Consider the following 13,879-nt stretch of genomic DNA (forward strand, 5'->3'; position numbering starts at 1 on the left):
TGTTGTTGAGGAATAAGATAAGCGATAAGACCGGACGCAAGTTCGTATCGTATGAACGCAACGAAATGGAATTGGAATTTATAAGAGTTAAATATTGCCCCTCAGTGCTCTATGTTTATTATGTAGTTATCACAGCCAAAAAGACCTTGGCAATGGTCTATGCTCAAATTCATGCTAAAATAATGATAAGGCTTCTTAGCTCTTTGAATAATATATAAAGTCTTACGCAAATGATATTACAGAACTCTTCAGTTTAAATGGAACTATGATGTATTTTCTCGTGCTTTTTTCATAATATTTTATTTATTTTTATTTCAAGGCTCTTACTGTATATTTGATATCTCTATGTTCCCGGCATTCCACTTATCCCATTTTATATAGTTCATAAACGGATTATACATATCATAAACATACTTATTGACATTTATAGCCTTTAATTCAATATTTTGTAAAGTTTTCAAGAGCAAAGACTAGACCGTCTTAAGAGTAATATAGTTATGTTTTCCTGTATTTGGTATCCTTAAGCGATTTCTTGTTCAAATCCAAGTTCCCTTGTTCACATTCGTTTCAGAATTAACATTTTCATTATTATTCAGAGCAGAGTCCATCGGCGCCGAAGGACTTGGTATATTGAATATGGGATACCGAGGACTAAAATTAGAGCCATCCAAGTTGACCGTGTTTGGTACGGCACTACCATCTAATTCATCTGTATTTTTGGCACCATGCGATTTCATATGAAGAGCCTCCTCGTAGTTTGGTGGTTCTAAAATAATAAAGAATATTTTTTTTAATATTATCATAAGAACATTTTCTTAAATGAAGAGCATTGGTCTCCAAACTTTACAAGAAAAATAAAAACAAAAAAACAATTTTCTTGTTTTAATCCTCAAAAAGCATAGTACTTACGAATGTTGCTGTCCCAATTTGCGCCAGGTGGCGCTGTCGCTATCTCTGCAGGATAAGCCAAGCCCGTAACGTCTAGAGTTTGTGGTGGATAACCCGGCATATCACGTGGCTGCATTTGAATGTTTTCCGACAGGGGCACACTGCCTATGGTCAGGGGCACTTTGACCACCTCGTCCATGTGGAAGCCCTTAACTTTAGCTTTCAACTCTACTGTGTAGGCAATCTGTATTATTCTGCATGCATTAAAGCAAGTTGGCGGCGTGGCGGGCAGACGGAGAAAGTATTTGAACTGTTTATTGCAATGATTCGGCACAGGATCGCCCATCAGTTTGGTGACAATAAAACGTTCGTTCTGGGAGTGTGTTGTCGACATGTGTGTGCCATAGTAGGTGACCATCATAACCAGGCTGATCTGCAATAGCTCCACCCGTATGTGACTGTCATTATTGACCAGTATGTCAACGGGAATAACCTGGCCCGGCACAAATCCTGTCTGCGGTAGCGTCATCTGCAGTTGCAGTGGATCAGATTTACATGGCCAACAGCAGTATGTTTTTTGGGTCTCACAATGAGCAGGAACCTGTTGAACAAGTCCCATATTATAAGGGTTTAGACATTCTCTAGCTGCAGACTTACCCTCAGTAGGGGACTATCGTAGTTCAAGTCCATTAGTTTCAGCACCGTAAAGCAGCGTGTATAGGATTGGTCAAATTTCCAGGGTCTAACTAAAGACACTTTTATCATATAGCGCACTCTACCATAATGACCCTCGATGGAAGAGGGACATGTGGCGGGTATATGGCAGGCAAAATTGTAGACATGTACACCAGGCTCAAGAGAAACTTCCGCTAAAAATGTATATATCGATTATCAATTTTGATAGCTTTTTATTTGAGATTTATAAACTTACTGCTCATATGGGAACCCACTAAATAGGTCTGGGATGCTATATAGTCCTCACGTGCGCTGTAAGTGTCTGAGGTGGAGTTGTGGTGCTTATCGTTGTTGTTGCTGTTTGATTCTGTCCAGTGAGTTTCTGCATATCCATTAATGTTCAAAGTGACCGCTTAATTAACAAAAAGAATTAACATAATTAATTTAACGTTTTCTTCATAGTTTCTCATTCCTTTAAATTACTCGAAGTATTTGTAAATATTTTTAAATATTGATATAACTAAAATACCCACTTTTAAAACGTATCTTATGAATTTAAAAATCTTATGAATTTATGTTTATATTTATATTATTTATATTATATATTATATATTTACTTATATATTTTTTTCTGAAACACAAAATTTCTTATAATAAGTAAAATAAACATACCTTTATTTGATTAATTTGTTAACAATTCTACGTCTTGAATCTTTATTTTATTTAAAATTTAACTTTTGGTGATATTAAGCGCGTCGTCTCGTTGTCTTGATTTGTATCAACATCTGAATTAATTAAGCTCCTCTCGTCTCTCCATTATTTTTAAATTTAAAATAAATTTCAGAATATCTAGTAGTCGTGCTCTATCGACTAAAATGTTCTTACATTTGTTATATACGAATTATTAAAATTAGTTTAATGGCCATTGGCCAATGAAATTATCACAGATTACTTAAAATGATAAGCGGTTATCAACTCAAAAATAATAAGCTACAAATTTAGCGCGTGTCGTTACAGTTCTAAGTGATGAATCATTTCGTCCGCAATCGGGTCTATCCTCAAAATTTACAATATTGACATAAACTTTGCTAAAGTACTAAAAACAAGCTGCCGATAAGATAAGTATGACTCATGGGGAACAACACAAAAGCTAAAATGCTCTAATAAGCAGAAAGTTGATATTAAACTTTAAATATATTTACCTCTTGCCAGCTTCAGTTTATCCAATTTCAGTGTGACCTTGCCCGTGACGGCTTGACCCGCAAAGTATGTGCCATGAGGATTGTTATCGAAATCAATTATGCAAGTGACACCCATTACGCGATGTTACAATATTCAAACACAAATATATTCACAATCTGTCTATCGATTATCGACAATTGCTTTTGAGTACTTAGTTTTATTTGTTGCTCTGCCGCGAATCGCACTTGTCGCTATCGAAATCCAAAACACGACTGATTTGATTGTAATTATAACGCTTGAGGTTCGCTCAACAACAGCCACAAGTTTGGCAAGTTCTGTGGCAACAGAAACATTCCAATTTGTCCGACTGAAACAAAATGAAATTGAAACAAATTTTTCCTTCAGTTCTGGTAAATGGACAATGTTTTATCTTATCGCGTGTGACAATTATAAATTATACATTTCGCCAAGTGCAATGCATACAAAAATAACTGATAGTGTGATAATTTTTCAATAAATACTTTAAGAATGGTTTGAGACATTGTTGAAGAATGCATTTTATCAATAAATATATAAGAAACAACGTTCTAGTATATAAAAATATATTAGAATTCTCTGGAAGTATAGTGTACCCGAAATTCCAGAAAAATTCAAAATAAAATAAAAATTTAATACAAATTTAATAAAAATTAAAATTTTATATCTTGGAAATACACATCATAAAATTTGCGCCCCAACACGATAAAAAAAAAACCCATGTATTTCACAAAATAACATATCATGAAAATTTTCTCAGTGTATAATATTTCTATGTTGACATAATTGTTAACAACAAATGCACGCAACGTAAGCAAAATTGTAAACTACATAAATAAATATTTATTTAAACTGCATGTTAGATACCGTGAAATATTGTTGAAGGTCAGTTTGCGAATAGTTGAAAGCATTAGATATATAGTAAGTATTTTATTTATTTCAGTTTAGGTTTTGTCCAATTCTCACTTTCCATCAATATTCTCCGCCCCAACATTCTCTTCTTCCAGGTGCGGATCAATGGGACTTGTTATATTGAATACAGCATAGAGCGGAGTAAAATCACACTCTTCCTCGTTCTGTAGACATGAAGGGTTAACGACCCTGCCTTTATTTGAGCTGTGGCTGGATGTTGAGTTTTTGGACTTCGTTGGAACGGAACGAACTATGTGCATGGCCTCGGCATAGCTGGGCGGCTCTATGTAAAATAAATTGAATGAATGATCAATGCATCGATAACTCATAATCGACTTACGAATGGTATCATCGACAGCCCATGGATAAGAGATGGTCAGCGGCGGCTCGTCTTGCGTATCTTCAAGTAGAACCAAAGCCTTTTCGTTCAGTTGCTGTGACACAACATCAACATCAACGGGAAGTGGGCGTGGCTGTTGTTGCAGTTGCCTGGTTAGAGGTACATTCCCTATGGTCACGGGCATGTGAACCCGTTCGTTAATGTGCCAACCCTTGACCTTAGTCTCGACTTCGACCTGGTAGGCAATCTGTATGATGCGACACAAGTCGAAGCAGGTGGGTGGCGTTGCCGGCACGTGCAGGTCAAAGGTGAACTGCTTCTTACAGTTCCTAGTGACACCCTCGCCCTTCTTCTTGCTGACCACGAGCCTTTCGCTGATCGTCTCCACGCTGCACTGACTGTAATAGAGCACCATCATGACCAAGGTGGCTTTGATTTCCTCAACACGAATGTGACTGTCGTTTGTGACCAGCACTGTCACTGGCATGGTCTGACCAGGCACATATCCTCTTTGGGGCAGTGACAAATGCAATCTCAGTGGCGCCGAGCGACAGGGCCAACAGTTATAGGTCTTCTGGTCCTCCGAATGTGCCGGCGTCTATTATAAAGCCATAAACTTTGTTGTCAAATTCGTAAATATACTATATATATTTGTTTAACTTACACGTAGGAACAGGCCCTCTCTGTTCAGATCCATCACTTTCAGCACAGTGAAGGGACGGGAGAATATCTGATCAAATTTCCAGGGTCGGATGAGCTTAACACTCACCATATATCGCACACGTCCATACGATCCTTCAAAGGAAGATGGACAAACGGCGGGAATCTGACAGGCAAAGTTATAGACATGGCTGCCAGGTTCAAGGGCGACCTCTATAGAATTCAAATATAAATGTAAATATTATTAACTATAGCATTCTTTTTTGGTTTACCTTTTCTATCGGCTGTTAACAGCTCAACTTTTGATCTAATATAATCTTCATGGCCGCTGTAACTTTCTGTTGTGGTTTTATTATCCGTATCTGTTTTTGAATTCGTCCAGAGTGTGGAAGCATAGCCTCTTATCTTTAAAATGACAGCTAAAATGATAGTGAAAGAAAAATATATACTTTACTTTACTATACTACAATTATCAGTCATGGCAGGTTTTGATGTTCAATGAATACAATAAGTCAAGTTCAAATTAAATACAATATATTTTTGATTCAAGTGAGCTGGCCAAAGGGTTCCCCCAGCAAATTGCTTTGAAAATAGATAGCATTAGATAACAAAGTATAAATAAATATGACTAACTTTGATGTATGAAATTTTGTAATACATGTAATACTGAGTTCTTTTTGATTTTTTATATTATTTATTTAGTTTTAGTATTAAAACAGTGTATTTAATTTTTGTTAGAAACTTACCTTGAACCATCTTTGGCTTATCTGCAGTTAAAACTACACTGCCTGAAATTACTTGACCCGCATAGTAAGTGCCAAGTTCATTGTTTTTAAAATTAATTACACAGCTTACAACCATGATTAAATTTAGTGGATATTGCTATTTCCTTAATGCAAAATGATTTTATTATACTTGTCTACCACGTTGTCAGTGTTTCGGATAGCTGGCAAAAACACACTAAATTTTTAAACAAAATTGCTTTTTGTTAAATAAGTTCACACATATTATCTTATCAACACGATTATTATGTATTAGGTATTTAAAAAAAGAATGTTACATTTGGCATGGGTAAAAAAAATATGTATTACACTTATGATATAATTTTATATGTATTATTTTTAAAGACAACGACACATGTAAAGTGTACATAAATGATTTAAATTGTGTAATATAATCAAATATATGCTATTATAAATATTTTATTTCATTAATCTTTTTGTAAAAATATTTTCTTGTGTGTTTGGAGAAATAGTTCATGCAAATATTTTATAAAGAGAAGCTAAAAACAGGCAACGGCTCTCCTGAATTGGCAGCAGTTAGCTCACAAAGACTATTATAACAGCCATGTCTGGGATTACAGAGAGACTATTAATGATAAGATAGCACTCGGAAATTGTTGTAGCCCCCAAAATTCGTGTTAGTATCACGAAACGAACTCAGTTACTGTTCAACAACGAGCTGGTTCGGACAGCCGTATCCGTTAGATCCCGGAATCGTATCATATCTTAGGCAAAAGGAATTAATACTGAACTATTATCAATCGCCGGGCGCCACAAAATGTCGAACAATTGTCTCATCACGTTCGATCGAAATGAACATGGGACTTATTTTACAGGCCAGGTCGTAACCGGCAAGGTGCAAGTTAATTTTAATAAAACCAAAAAACTTCGAGGTACGTGAGCTTTTGAAAAAGTCTTTGAATCAGTTTTAATATTCAACGACTTTTACTATATTTTATTAACTGTGGGTTGGCCTCACAGCTATCACACTGCAATCTTATCTATGAATTATGTGTTTGTATTTGTTTGATTTTTTTTGCTCTGTTTTCATTTTTTCAAACCCATTACGATATGGGTAATTTAGTGATAACTCGAAATTGGCACAGACAAAACAAATGCACAATTATTGATGCAAAGCACCAAATTATTGTTAAAGCTGTTGCTAAACCAAAAACTCGTAGGGGATCTACAAGACTGATAACAATTTAACTAGCCCAAAGTTCAGGAAATACCAAAATTTATTAGTCACATACTATGTATGTTATGTTAAAGATTTCAGCCTGAAGGCCTCAGTTGCTCTGGCTATTCTATTGTACTTTAGAATTAACTTCTCAATACTATAAAAAAAATAAATTAATAAAAATATAAATGAATATAGGTATACTAAAATATTCACAATTTTCCTAGAATTACAAAATCACATTAATATATTTAAATATTTACATTTATCCATACTAAAAAAGGTACTCATTTTATCTATTTTAACTTTCTTTTACTATTTTTACTCTCATTTAATATCTGTATCCAATTCGAAACTACATTTATCTCTTTTATTTGACAGGAATTATTCAAAAAATCTTTCTTAAATTGATCCCAAATTAAAAAAGTTACCTATTTTATCTATTTTAATTTTCTTTTATTATTTTTACTTTCATTTTACCTATTTTATCTATTACCTATTTTATCTATTTTAATTTTCTATTACTATGTTTACTCTCATTTAATATCTTTATCCAATTCGAAACTACATTTATCTCTTTGATTTCACAGGAATTAAACTACAGATCTGCGGCTATGCCTGTGCACAATGGCGTAGAAAACATGGCAAGGCGGTGGCCACAAGCCAGGCGAACTTTAAGCCGGGTCGCAAGCACTTCTTCACTGGCCGAGAGGATTACATAGCGTCGACGACATTTCTGATGGGCTCGGATCAGGGACAGACGTTCAGTATCGATGCTGGAACCTATACATACACGTTTGCCTGCCCCATACCTAATCATTGTCCGTCCTCGTATGAGGGCATTTACGGACATATACGTTACCTGGCCAAGGTTATATTTATACGTGCCGGAGCCTCCAATCGCACTACGAACGTGGGCTTTACGGTGCTCAAGTTGCTCGATCTGAACCAGGAGAACAAAATATTACGCGAACCGGCCAGTAGCGAGGCCATGGAATATTTCTGCTTTATGCACACGAAGCCAGTTCATATGAAGGTGACGCTGCAGCAGCAGGGATTTGTGCCTGGTCAGTTTATGCTCATCCATGCCGATGTGCGCAATGACTCCAGTGTCGACTGCTCCAAGCTGATGATCATGCTCTATTTGCGAGCCACCTACACAGCTGATATGCCCGCTGTCAGTACGGTGTCCGAGAAAATACTGCTGGCCAAGCGTGAGGGTGGCCCTGTGGTCCATCATACCCAAAAGTCTTACACAGAGTCCTTCCGGATTCCGGCCACTGCACCCACATGTGAGCATCTCAGCAAAGTGGTTCGTGTCTCCTACGAGGTGCGTATTGTGGCCATGATGAACTGGATAATGCCCAATCCAAAGGTCGTCATACCCATCACCATTGGCAATGTGCCTCTGGTTACCGTTGGATCAGCTGCCACTCCCGTCTGTGCCCCTCTCCCCAGCGAATTGCCGAGCACCTCCGCCAGAGCCATGCAATTAGCTGCCGGCGTGAACAACGCTGGCTACGAGCAAACAGAGGAGCTGGAGGACTACGAGCTGCCCGAAGACGGTGATGATGAGTTTGAAATCGAGGACAATATAGCACCAGAGCTACGTAAGTCCATGAGCTGCTTTCATGTCCTTTTTGAATAAAATTCAACTCCTTTTTGTGTTTACAGCACCTCCGACCTACGAGCAGGCCATGTTCATGACCGCTGACATCGCGGATACGGATGCCAACACCGTCAGTGAGGCAGCTCGCTTCACTCCACGTTATCCCGTCTTCGATGTGGATACTTTCCAAAGCCCGCCACCGAATCCCCCACCGAAGAAAAGAAATCGTCGCCGTCGCCGAGCCGAACAACGTAATGAGAAAAAGCAGCCGATGAACGACCAGAATAGAGAACAGGAGAGAGAGCCAGTGGAATCGCCAGTGGAGATTTAAGAACTTATCAGCAAGTCATATCTTATCTTTACAGTATTTATATTATTCAGTAGAGACTTGTGTTATGCCATGAGTGCAAGTATACGCTATTGTTTACAAAATGTCGCAAACAAGATATTTAATAAATAAACAAGCCCATTAAAGCATCCTTAATCAAATCTACAAGTCATATGAATCCAAATATTTAAAATACTTATATTAGTTTCTAATTATAGTCAATTTATTATGGAATCAACGATTTCTTAATGATTTAAATTATTATTACACGCACATCTATTTTTTTTTTATCGCAGCTGTAGATATTTAATATATATATTTATTTAACTCAAATATGACGTACGCGTACCATTCGCTGACACTGTGATTTAACTAATTAAATCTCAATTGCTTAATAAGTGCGCACTTTTAAGTTAGATTGATCAGAGACTGACTCAGTGGAAAACCCACAGTTTCAATTCAGAAAACCAAAATATGTTTCTATAAATAAGCGCCCTTGCACTTATTTAATATCATTAAAATTACATTTGCAATTGAGTGATGTTGAGCTTCATTTTATTCGCGTGCCTGTTGTCATACACAAGTGTATTGGGTGTTGATGTGGATCTGGATTTGGGACGGGTTCATGGCGTTGATCTGACTTCGAGACTGGGGGTCCCGTTTCACGCTTTTCGTGGCATTCGCTATGCGGAACCTCCTTTGGGTGAGCTGCGCTTTAAAAATCCAAAACCCGTTAAGCCATGGACACCCAAAACCTTCGATGCTAGTAAGGACGGACCCATGTGTCCACAGCCATGGGGAAATATGACAGATGTCTCTGAGGATTGTCTCCGACTGAATGTCTACACGAAGAACTTAAATGAGAACGCCGGACTGCCTGTGATTGTATTTATTCATCCAGGTGGTTTCTATGTGTTCTCGGGACAGAGCAAATACCTTGCTGGACCTGCCCATTTCATGGATCGTGATTGTGTGCTAGTTACACTCAATTATCGTTTGGGAACATTGGGTTTCCTGGCCACGGACAGCGCAGATGCTCCTGGCAATGCAGGACTCAAGGACCAAGTATTGGCGCTTCGTTGGATTCAACAGCACATTCATCGTTTCGGAGGCAATCCAAAGTCGGTAACACTTCTGGGATACAGTGCAGGAAGTTCGAGTATTGCCCTTCACATGTTGTCGCCGATGTCACGAGGTCTTTTCCACCGTGGCATCTGCATGAGTGCCTCTCCCTATGGCAAGTTCATGTATAGAACGTCAGACGTGAATGTGGCACAGCGTCAGGCGCGCTTATTAAAATGCCCTGAGACGCCACTTAAGGATTTAGTTAGCTGCCTACGTGAAAAGCCCATGTCAGATATTGTTAAGTCCTACAAAGGCATGTTCGAGTTCGGATGGAATCCCATGTCCAACTGGAATATAGTCGTAGAAAGGAACCATGGGCAGGAGCGATTTCTGGTGGAAGACCCACACAAAACGGCACGTTGTGGGAACTTCTACAAGGTACCTCTTATCTCGGGCATAACTGAATTTGAGCTAATGACAGGGGCATTCTGTGAGTAAACAATTGAGTCAAACTTAATCTTACTCTTTAAAAAAACAAAAATTGCCTCTACCAACAGTTGATCTGCGAAATGATAGCATGCGGAGCATGATGAACTACGACTGGGAGCGTGTTGCACCCATTTTATTGCTCTATGAACGTAACACGCCCCACTCCAAGCAGGCAAGTGCCGTACTTCGGAAAAAATATCTGGGCGATGGCCAGTTTGAAAATCCTGGATCATTGCAAGCACTCGGAAGACTCTATAGCGATGCAGTCGTAGGAGTCGAATATAATCGTTTCATGCGTCTCATGGCTCGTCACACACGAATATACACTTACTATTTCCGTTATAAAGGACGCTACAGTTTCCTAAAAGATCCGAAAACCAATAAAACAATGGGTAAGCGTAGATGAAGATGAATAATACAGATAAGTATTTAATAAATATTTACTGAATATTGTAGGCGCGGTGCATCACGATGAGCTATTATATTTGTTTCATGTGCCAATCATTTCCCCACTCTTTAAAAGAACCGATCCTGAGAATACGACTATTGAACGACTTACGCGCATGTGGACGCGATTCGCCTTAAATGGGTAAATAAATACCATAATATGCTAATTATCCTGATTATATATCGTAATATCGTTTACAGAAATCCTAACAATGCAGCTGATGAATACTTGCGCGATTTAAAGTGGCCAATATATAATCCCAATCAACCAAAATATTTGGAAATCGATGAAAACCTGACGATCAAAAGGGGAAAAATTAATGAGCAACGCTACAATATCTGGAACAAGTTGTTTCCCATTCCTAATTAAAATCAAACCGACTTATCAGCTTATTTTATAAATGTTATGTAAGTTTTAAGGAATTTATTTATTATTTTCAAAGATAATTGATCACATATTAAAAAAATAAAAAAATAATAATTCTTCCTATCTCATTAATAAATTACCTCAAATAAAGAACGCATGTACCACTTCTCAATAAATAATATACAAAATATTGTTCTTTTAATATTCGTAAAACAAGCGAATAAAACTAAAGTCAGAACAAGTCGATGAGGCTACACTGTCTATATAAATATTTTTGGTAACTCGAAAGCATTGCACTCTCATTCTCTCGGCTCCGCTCTCGCAGTCTTCTACTCTCAGTTTACTCTAAGTGGGAGCTTTCGATTTTGTTTATCGCTCTCAGCTGGCGAGGTCGCATATGTGGCTACCGGCGGAGCTTTGGTTCTCTCCATACTTTTAAACATAAGTGTTCGGAACTATTAATATTTTGGCAGTTTACTCTAGTTTGCTGTTCCGGTTTGCATGTGTCGCTCAGTTTAAGAGGTGAAAGTACACGGGACTCCAAATAAATTGAAATAGTCTTTTAGAAATGCCTTCAAATTGTACTATTGAGTTCGATCGCTCAAGTTGGATTTTCTACAGCGGCGAAACTGTCAAAGGCCGCTTTGCTTTAACTACAACAACCAACAAGACTATTACCGGTAAACGTAACCACGTTTTTGCATTGTTTTTATAATAACCAAAAATGTTATCTAAATTGAAAAGTTTTATGGTTATATCTTTTGATAAGAAAATAACATTACATACAACATAAAGTGAGCTACACAAGGTAAACGCCTACAGACGAAGAACGATCTCAAGTTGAATTAACTGTTCTAAAACAAAAAAAAAAAATAACTTGGATATTCGAAATTGACAAAGGGTATATTTAAAAATTTATATAAATGTCTCTCTGTCTCTCCAAACAGCGATGTATGTTTCACTAAAGGGTGTGGCGAAGGTTTCTTTTGAAGAGGAGGGAACGCGGGCTCAAGTTCGAAGCTCAAAAACTTATGTAAATCTCCGAACAGATATTCGTTGCGAGAGAGAACTTCCAGCTGGCAGACACACCTACAGATTCCGTATACCTCTGCCGCCCGATTGCCCGACGACATGTACAGAAATGTACGGAGAGGTATCCTATAACATTGCGTTAGTAATTGAACGCTCTGCTCTATTGAGCCATGAATTCAAAACGCCGTTAACCGTAGTGCAGACCTATAATCTTAACATGTACCCGGAGATGCTGGTAGGTTCTTCAGTTTCCTTGTCACCAAGCCATATCATTTTCATTGCTCCCCCAAGATACCAATAAAATATGAAGACATCAAATACTTTTGCTGCTGGCCCTGTCCCTCCGGTCCTGTCCTAATGTCGCTAACGATACCTTTTGGTGGATATACACCTGGCCAGAGAATTAACTATGAGTTGTACATAGATAATCAGGCGCTTGGCAATGATCTTAAATGCGTTAAGCTCTCCCTCATACAGATCTATGAGTTCAGAGCTTATTCAGGCACCTACAAATCGAAGATTTGTAAGAATGACGTTTCTTCAGAGCTCCACTCCCAAATGGTACGGCGTCTGTCGAAACGCCTAATAAATGGAAGCCTGAACATACCCACCACCCTGCCACCCACCTCCACAAAAAACTATATTATTAAAATATCTTATGTGATATATCTCTTCATTAATGCGGGCGATTTTCAACGAGATTGGGAGATGGAAATCCCCATCATAATTGGCACCATTCCTCTAGAACAAATTGCCAATGATCCTGCTCATACGACCCCTTGGATTCCTCAAACACCAGACACTCCAGCTGTGCCAGCAGCAGATCTGCCACCAAGTTATGACGTCTACAGTAAGTATAGCCGATAACCCTCATAGATCTGTTAAAAACACACCGATCATTCACTTTAAGGACCACCAACATTTGAGGAAGCCACACATATTGGAGAGGTGTTCGAAGATACAGACGACAATAATGGGTACAATAACTTTGTGCATTCCACTGGGCCACGTTACGAGGATTCTGCAGATGTCCCCTTGCTACGTCTGCCGCCGACTCCAACTGCCTACAGAGCCTCTTCAATAGCCGCTGATTAGTTGCAATTTGGTTTGCGTTTTCTCAGTTCTGGCATGAAATTCCAAAAACTTAATGTAATTAAATATATTTAAGCAGCAAAATATTTGCAAACACTAATTAAGTTACAGATGTACATTCTTTAGCATTCTTTAGTCAGCAGTTTCATTATCTTTTGTGTGTTGTGTACTAAAATAAATTCATTTTATATTTGAATAGTTAAAATAAAAATATTTAGCTTACATATTTGAGCTTATGTATTGTTTTGGGTTAATGTAGCAAGCTGGATTTAACAAAAAAAAAATCCTACATTTGTTCCTTTCCTTTTACATTTAGCTATGTGTTTAAACAGTGCTTCTAAATACTTAGAGCAGCAAAAATCTCTAAGAAAACGCATCACATAAGCACATATGTATGTTAATTGTAAATACCACATAAAAGCATTCCAGTTGGCAATTGCAACGATAAATAAATATGTTCTAAATATAAATTCTTCAACTTGCATGAATCAAAAATTATTAAGAGATATATGTTATTCCATATATATTCTATTGCAAATAAATACAATATATAAATGCAATTTTAAGCTATTATATTTTAATACTTACGTGTAAAAAAAAAAATTCCCAAGCTATTACATTTTTTCAGGCACTTTGTACCTCAGAGCACTACACGGCAGCTTTTTTTTGCGGTTAAATAATTACAAGCAAATAGTATTTCAGAGACAAATTTACAAGGTATATATACTTTTTATAGAGGCAGAGGCAGTGTAGATATTAGATTGGAACATTAATTTTATGTTTTGTTGGCAATGA

At 37.5% G+C, this 13,879-nt stretch overlaps 5 protein-coding genes across 6 annotated transcripts; 3 read left to right on the forward strand and 2 right to left on the reverse strand.

Moving 5' to 3' along the window:
• Positions 1 to 353: 353 nt before the first annotated feature.
• Positions 354 to 3,064, reverse strand: LOC117792112 (arrestin domain-containing protein 2-like). The gene is made up of 5 exons (XM_034632099.1): positions 2,766 to 3,064; positions 1,820 to 1,975; positions 1,546 to 1,757; positions 910 to 1,489; positions 354 to 766 (listed from the first exon to the last, which is right to left on the reverse strand). The coding sequence occupies exons 1-5, from the start codon at positions 2,878 to 2,880 to the stop codon at positions 537 to 539; spliced, it is 1,293 nt and encodes a 430-aa protein (XP_034487990.1). The 5' UTR covers positions 2,881 to 3,064; the 3' UTR covers positions 354 to 536.
• Positions 3,065 to 3,698: 634 nt separating this feature from the next.
• Positions 3,699 to 5,642, reverse strand: LOC117790499 (arrestin domain-containing protein 2). Its single transcript, XM_034629960.1, has 5 exons — positions 5,440 to 5,642; positions 4,966 to 5,112; positions 4,698 to 4,906; positions 4,034 to 4,631; positions 3,699 to 3,976 (listed from the first exon to the last, which is right to left on the reverse strand). Exons 1-5 carry the CDS (start codon positions 5,552 to 5,554, stop codon positions 3,744 to 3,746), a joined length of 1,302 nt encoding a protein of 433 aa, XP_034485851.1. The 5' UTR covers positions 5,555 to 5,642; the 3' UTR covers positions 3,699 to 3,743.
• Positions 5,643 to 6,144: 502 nt separating this feature from the next.
• On the forward strand, positions 6,145 to 8,753 carry LOC117791844 (arrestin domain-containing protein 17). The gene is made up of 3 exons (XM_034631743.1): positions 6,145 to 6,368; positions 7,246 to 8,265; positions 8,330 to 8,753. The coding sequence occupies exons 1-3, from the start codon at positions 6,254 to 6,256 to the stop codon at positions 8,593 to 8,595; spliced, it is 1,401 nt and encodes a 466-aa protein (XP_034487634.1). The 5' UTR covers positions 6,145 to 6,253; the 3' UTR covers positions 8,596 to 8,753.
• A 364-nt stretch (positions 8,754 to 9,117) lies between these two features.
• Positions 9,118 to 10,976, forward strand: LOC117791953 (venom carboxylesterase-6). Its single transcript, XM_034631895.1, has 4 exons — positions 9,118 to 10,147; positions 10,215 to 10,538; positions 10,603 to 10,735; positions 10,795 to 10,976. The coding sequence occupies exons 1-4, from the start codon at positions 9,133 to 9,135 to the stop codon at positions 10,961 to 10,963; spliced, it is 1,641 nt and encodes a 546-aa protein (XP_034487786.1). The 5' UTR covers positions 9,118 to 9,132; the 3' UTR covers positions 10,964 to 10,976.
• A 479-nt stretch (positions 10,977 to 11,455) lies between these two features.
• On the forward strand, positions 11,456 to 13,245 carry LOC117791242 (arrestin domain-containing protein 3). Of its 2 annotated transcripts, XM_034630942.1 has the most exons (4): positions 11,456 to 11,640; positions 11,908 to 12,227; positions 12,284 to 12,842; positions 12,903 to 13,245. In XM_034630942.1, the coding sequence occupies exons 1-4, from the start codon at positions 11,529 to 11,531 to the stop codon at positions 13,085 to 13,087; spliced, it is 1,176 nt and encodes a 391-aa protein (XP_034486833.1). In that variant the 5' UTR covers positions 11,456 to 11,528; the 3' UTR covers positions 13,088 to 13,245. The 2 variants fall into 2 exon arrangements, with proteins under 2 accessions (XP_034486833.1, XP_034486834.1); XM_034630943.1 differs by lacking the exon at positions 11,456 to 11,640 and having other exon boundaries at positions 12,202 to 12,227; positions 12,303 to 12,842.
• Positions 13,246 to 13,879: the final 634 nt, after the last annotated feature.

The sequence above is a fragment of the Drosophila innubila genome (genome assembly GCF_004354385.1).
Source record: "Drosophila innubila isolate TH190305 chromosome 3R unlocalized genomic scaffold, UK_Dinn_1.0 2_E_3R, whole genome shotgun sequence".
NCBI classification, from domain to species: Eukaryota; Metazoa; Arthropoda; class Insecta; order Diptera; family Drosophilidae; genus Drosophila; species Drosophila innubila.

Coding starts and splice junctions, on each gene's coding strand:
- LOC117792112 (XM_034632099.1), bottom strand. CDS start 2,880: ATGGGTGTCACTTGCATAATTGATTTCGATAACAATCCTCATGGCACA. Junction 1,976..2,765: donor TAAACTGAAGCTGGCAAGAG/GTAAATATATTT, acceptor TTGTTAATTAAG/CGGTCACTTTGAACATTAAT. Junction 1,490..1,545: donor ACGATAGTCCCCTACTGAGG/GTAAGTCTGCAG, acceptor CTTGTTCAACAG/GTTCCTGCTCATTGTGAGAC.
- LOC117790499 (XM_034629960.1), bottom strand. CDS start 5,554: ATGGTTGTAAGCTGTGTAATTAATTTTAAAAACAATGAACTTGGCACT. Junction 5,113..5,439: donor TAAGCCAAAGATGGTTCAAG/GTAAGTTTCTAA, acceptor CTATCATTTTAG/CTGTCATTTTAAAGATAAGA. Junction 3,977..4,033: donor GGCTGTCGATGATACCATTC/GTAAGTCGATTA, acceptor TATTTTACATAG/AGCCGCCCAGCTATGCCGAG.
- LOC117791844 (XM_034631743.1), top strand. CDS start 6,254: ATGTCGAACAATTGTCTCATCACGTTCGATCGAAATGAACATGGGACT. Junction 6,369..7,245: donor TAAAACCAAAAAACTTCGAG/GTACGTGAGCTT, acceptor TTGATTTCACAG/GAATTAAACTACAGATCTGC. Junction 8,266..8,329: donor CAATATAGCACCAGAGCTAC/GTAAGTCCATGA, acceptor TTGTGTTTACAG/CACCTCCGACCTACGAGCAG.
- LOC117791953 (XM_034631895.1), top strand. CDS start 9,133: ATGTTGAGCTTCATTTTATTCGCGTGCCTGTTGTCATACACAAGTGTA. Junction 10,539..10,602: donor GAAAACCAATAAAACAATGG/GTAAGCGTAGAT, acceptor TGAATATTGTAG/GCGCGGTGCATCACGATGAG. Junction 10,736..10,794: donor ACGCGATTCGCCTTAAATGG/GTAAATAAATAC, acceptor TATCGTTTACAG/AAATCCTAACAATGCAGCTG.
- LOC117791242 (XM_034630942.1), top strand. CDS start 11,529: ATGCCTTCAAATTGTACTATTGAGTTCGATCGCTCAAGTTGGATTTTC. Junction 11,641..11,907: donor AACCAACAAGACTATTACCG/GTAAACGTAACC, acceptor CTCTCCAAACAG/CGATGTATGTTTCACTAAAG. Junction 12,843..12,902: donor ACCAAGTTATGACGTCTACA/GTAAGTATAGCC, acceptor ATTCACTTTAAG/GACCACCAACATTTGAGGAA.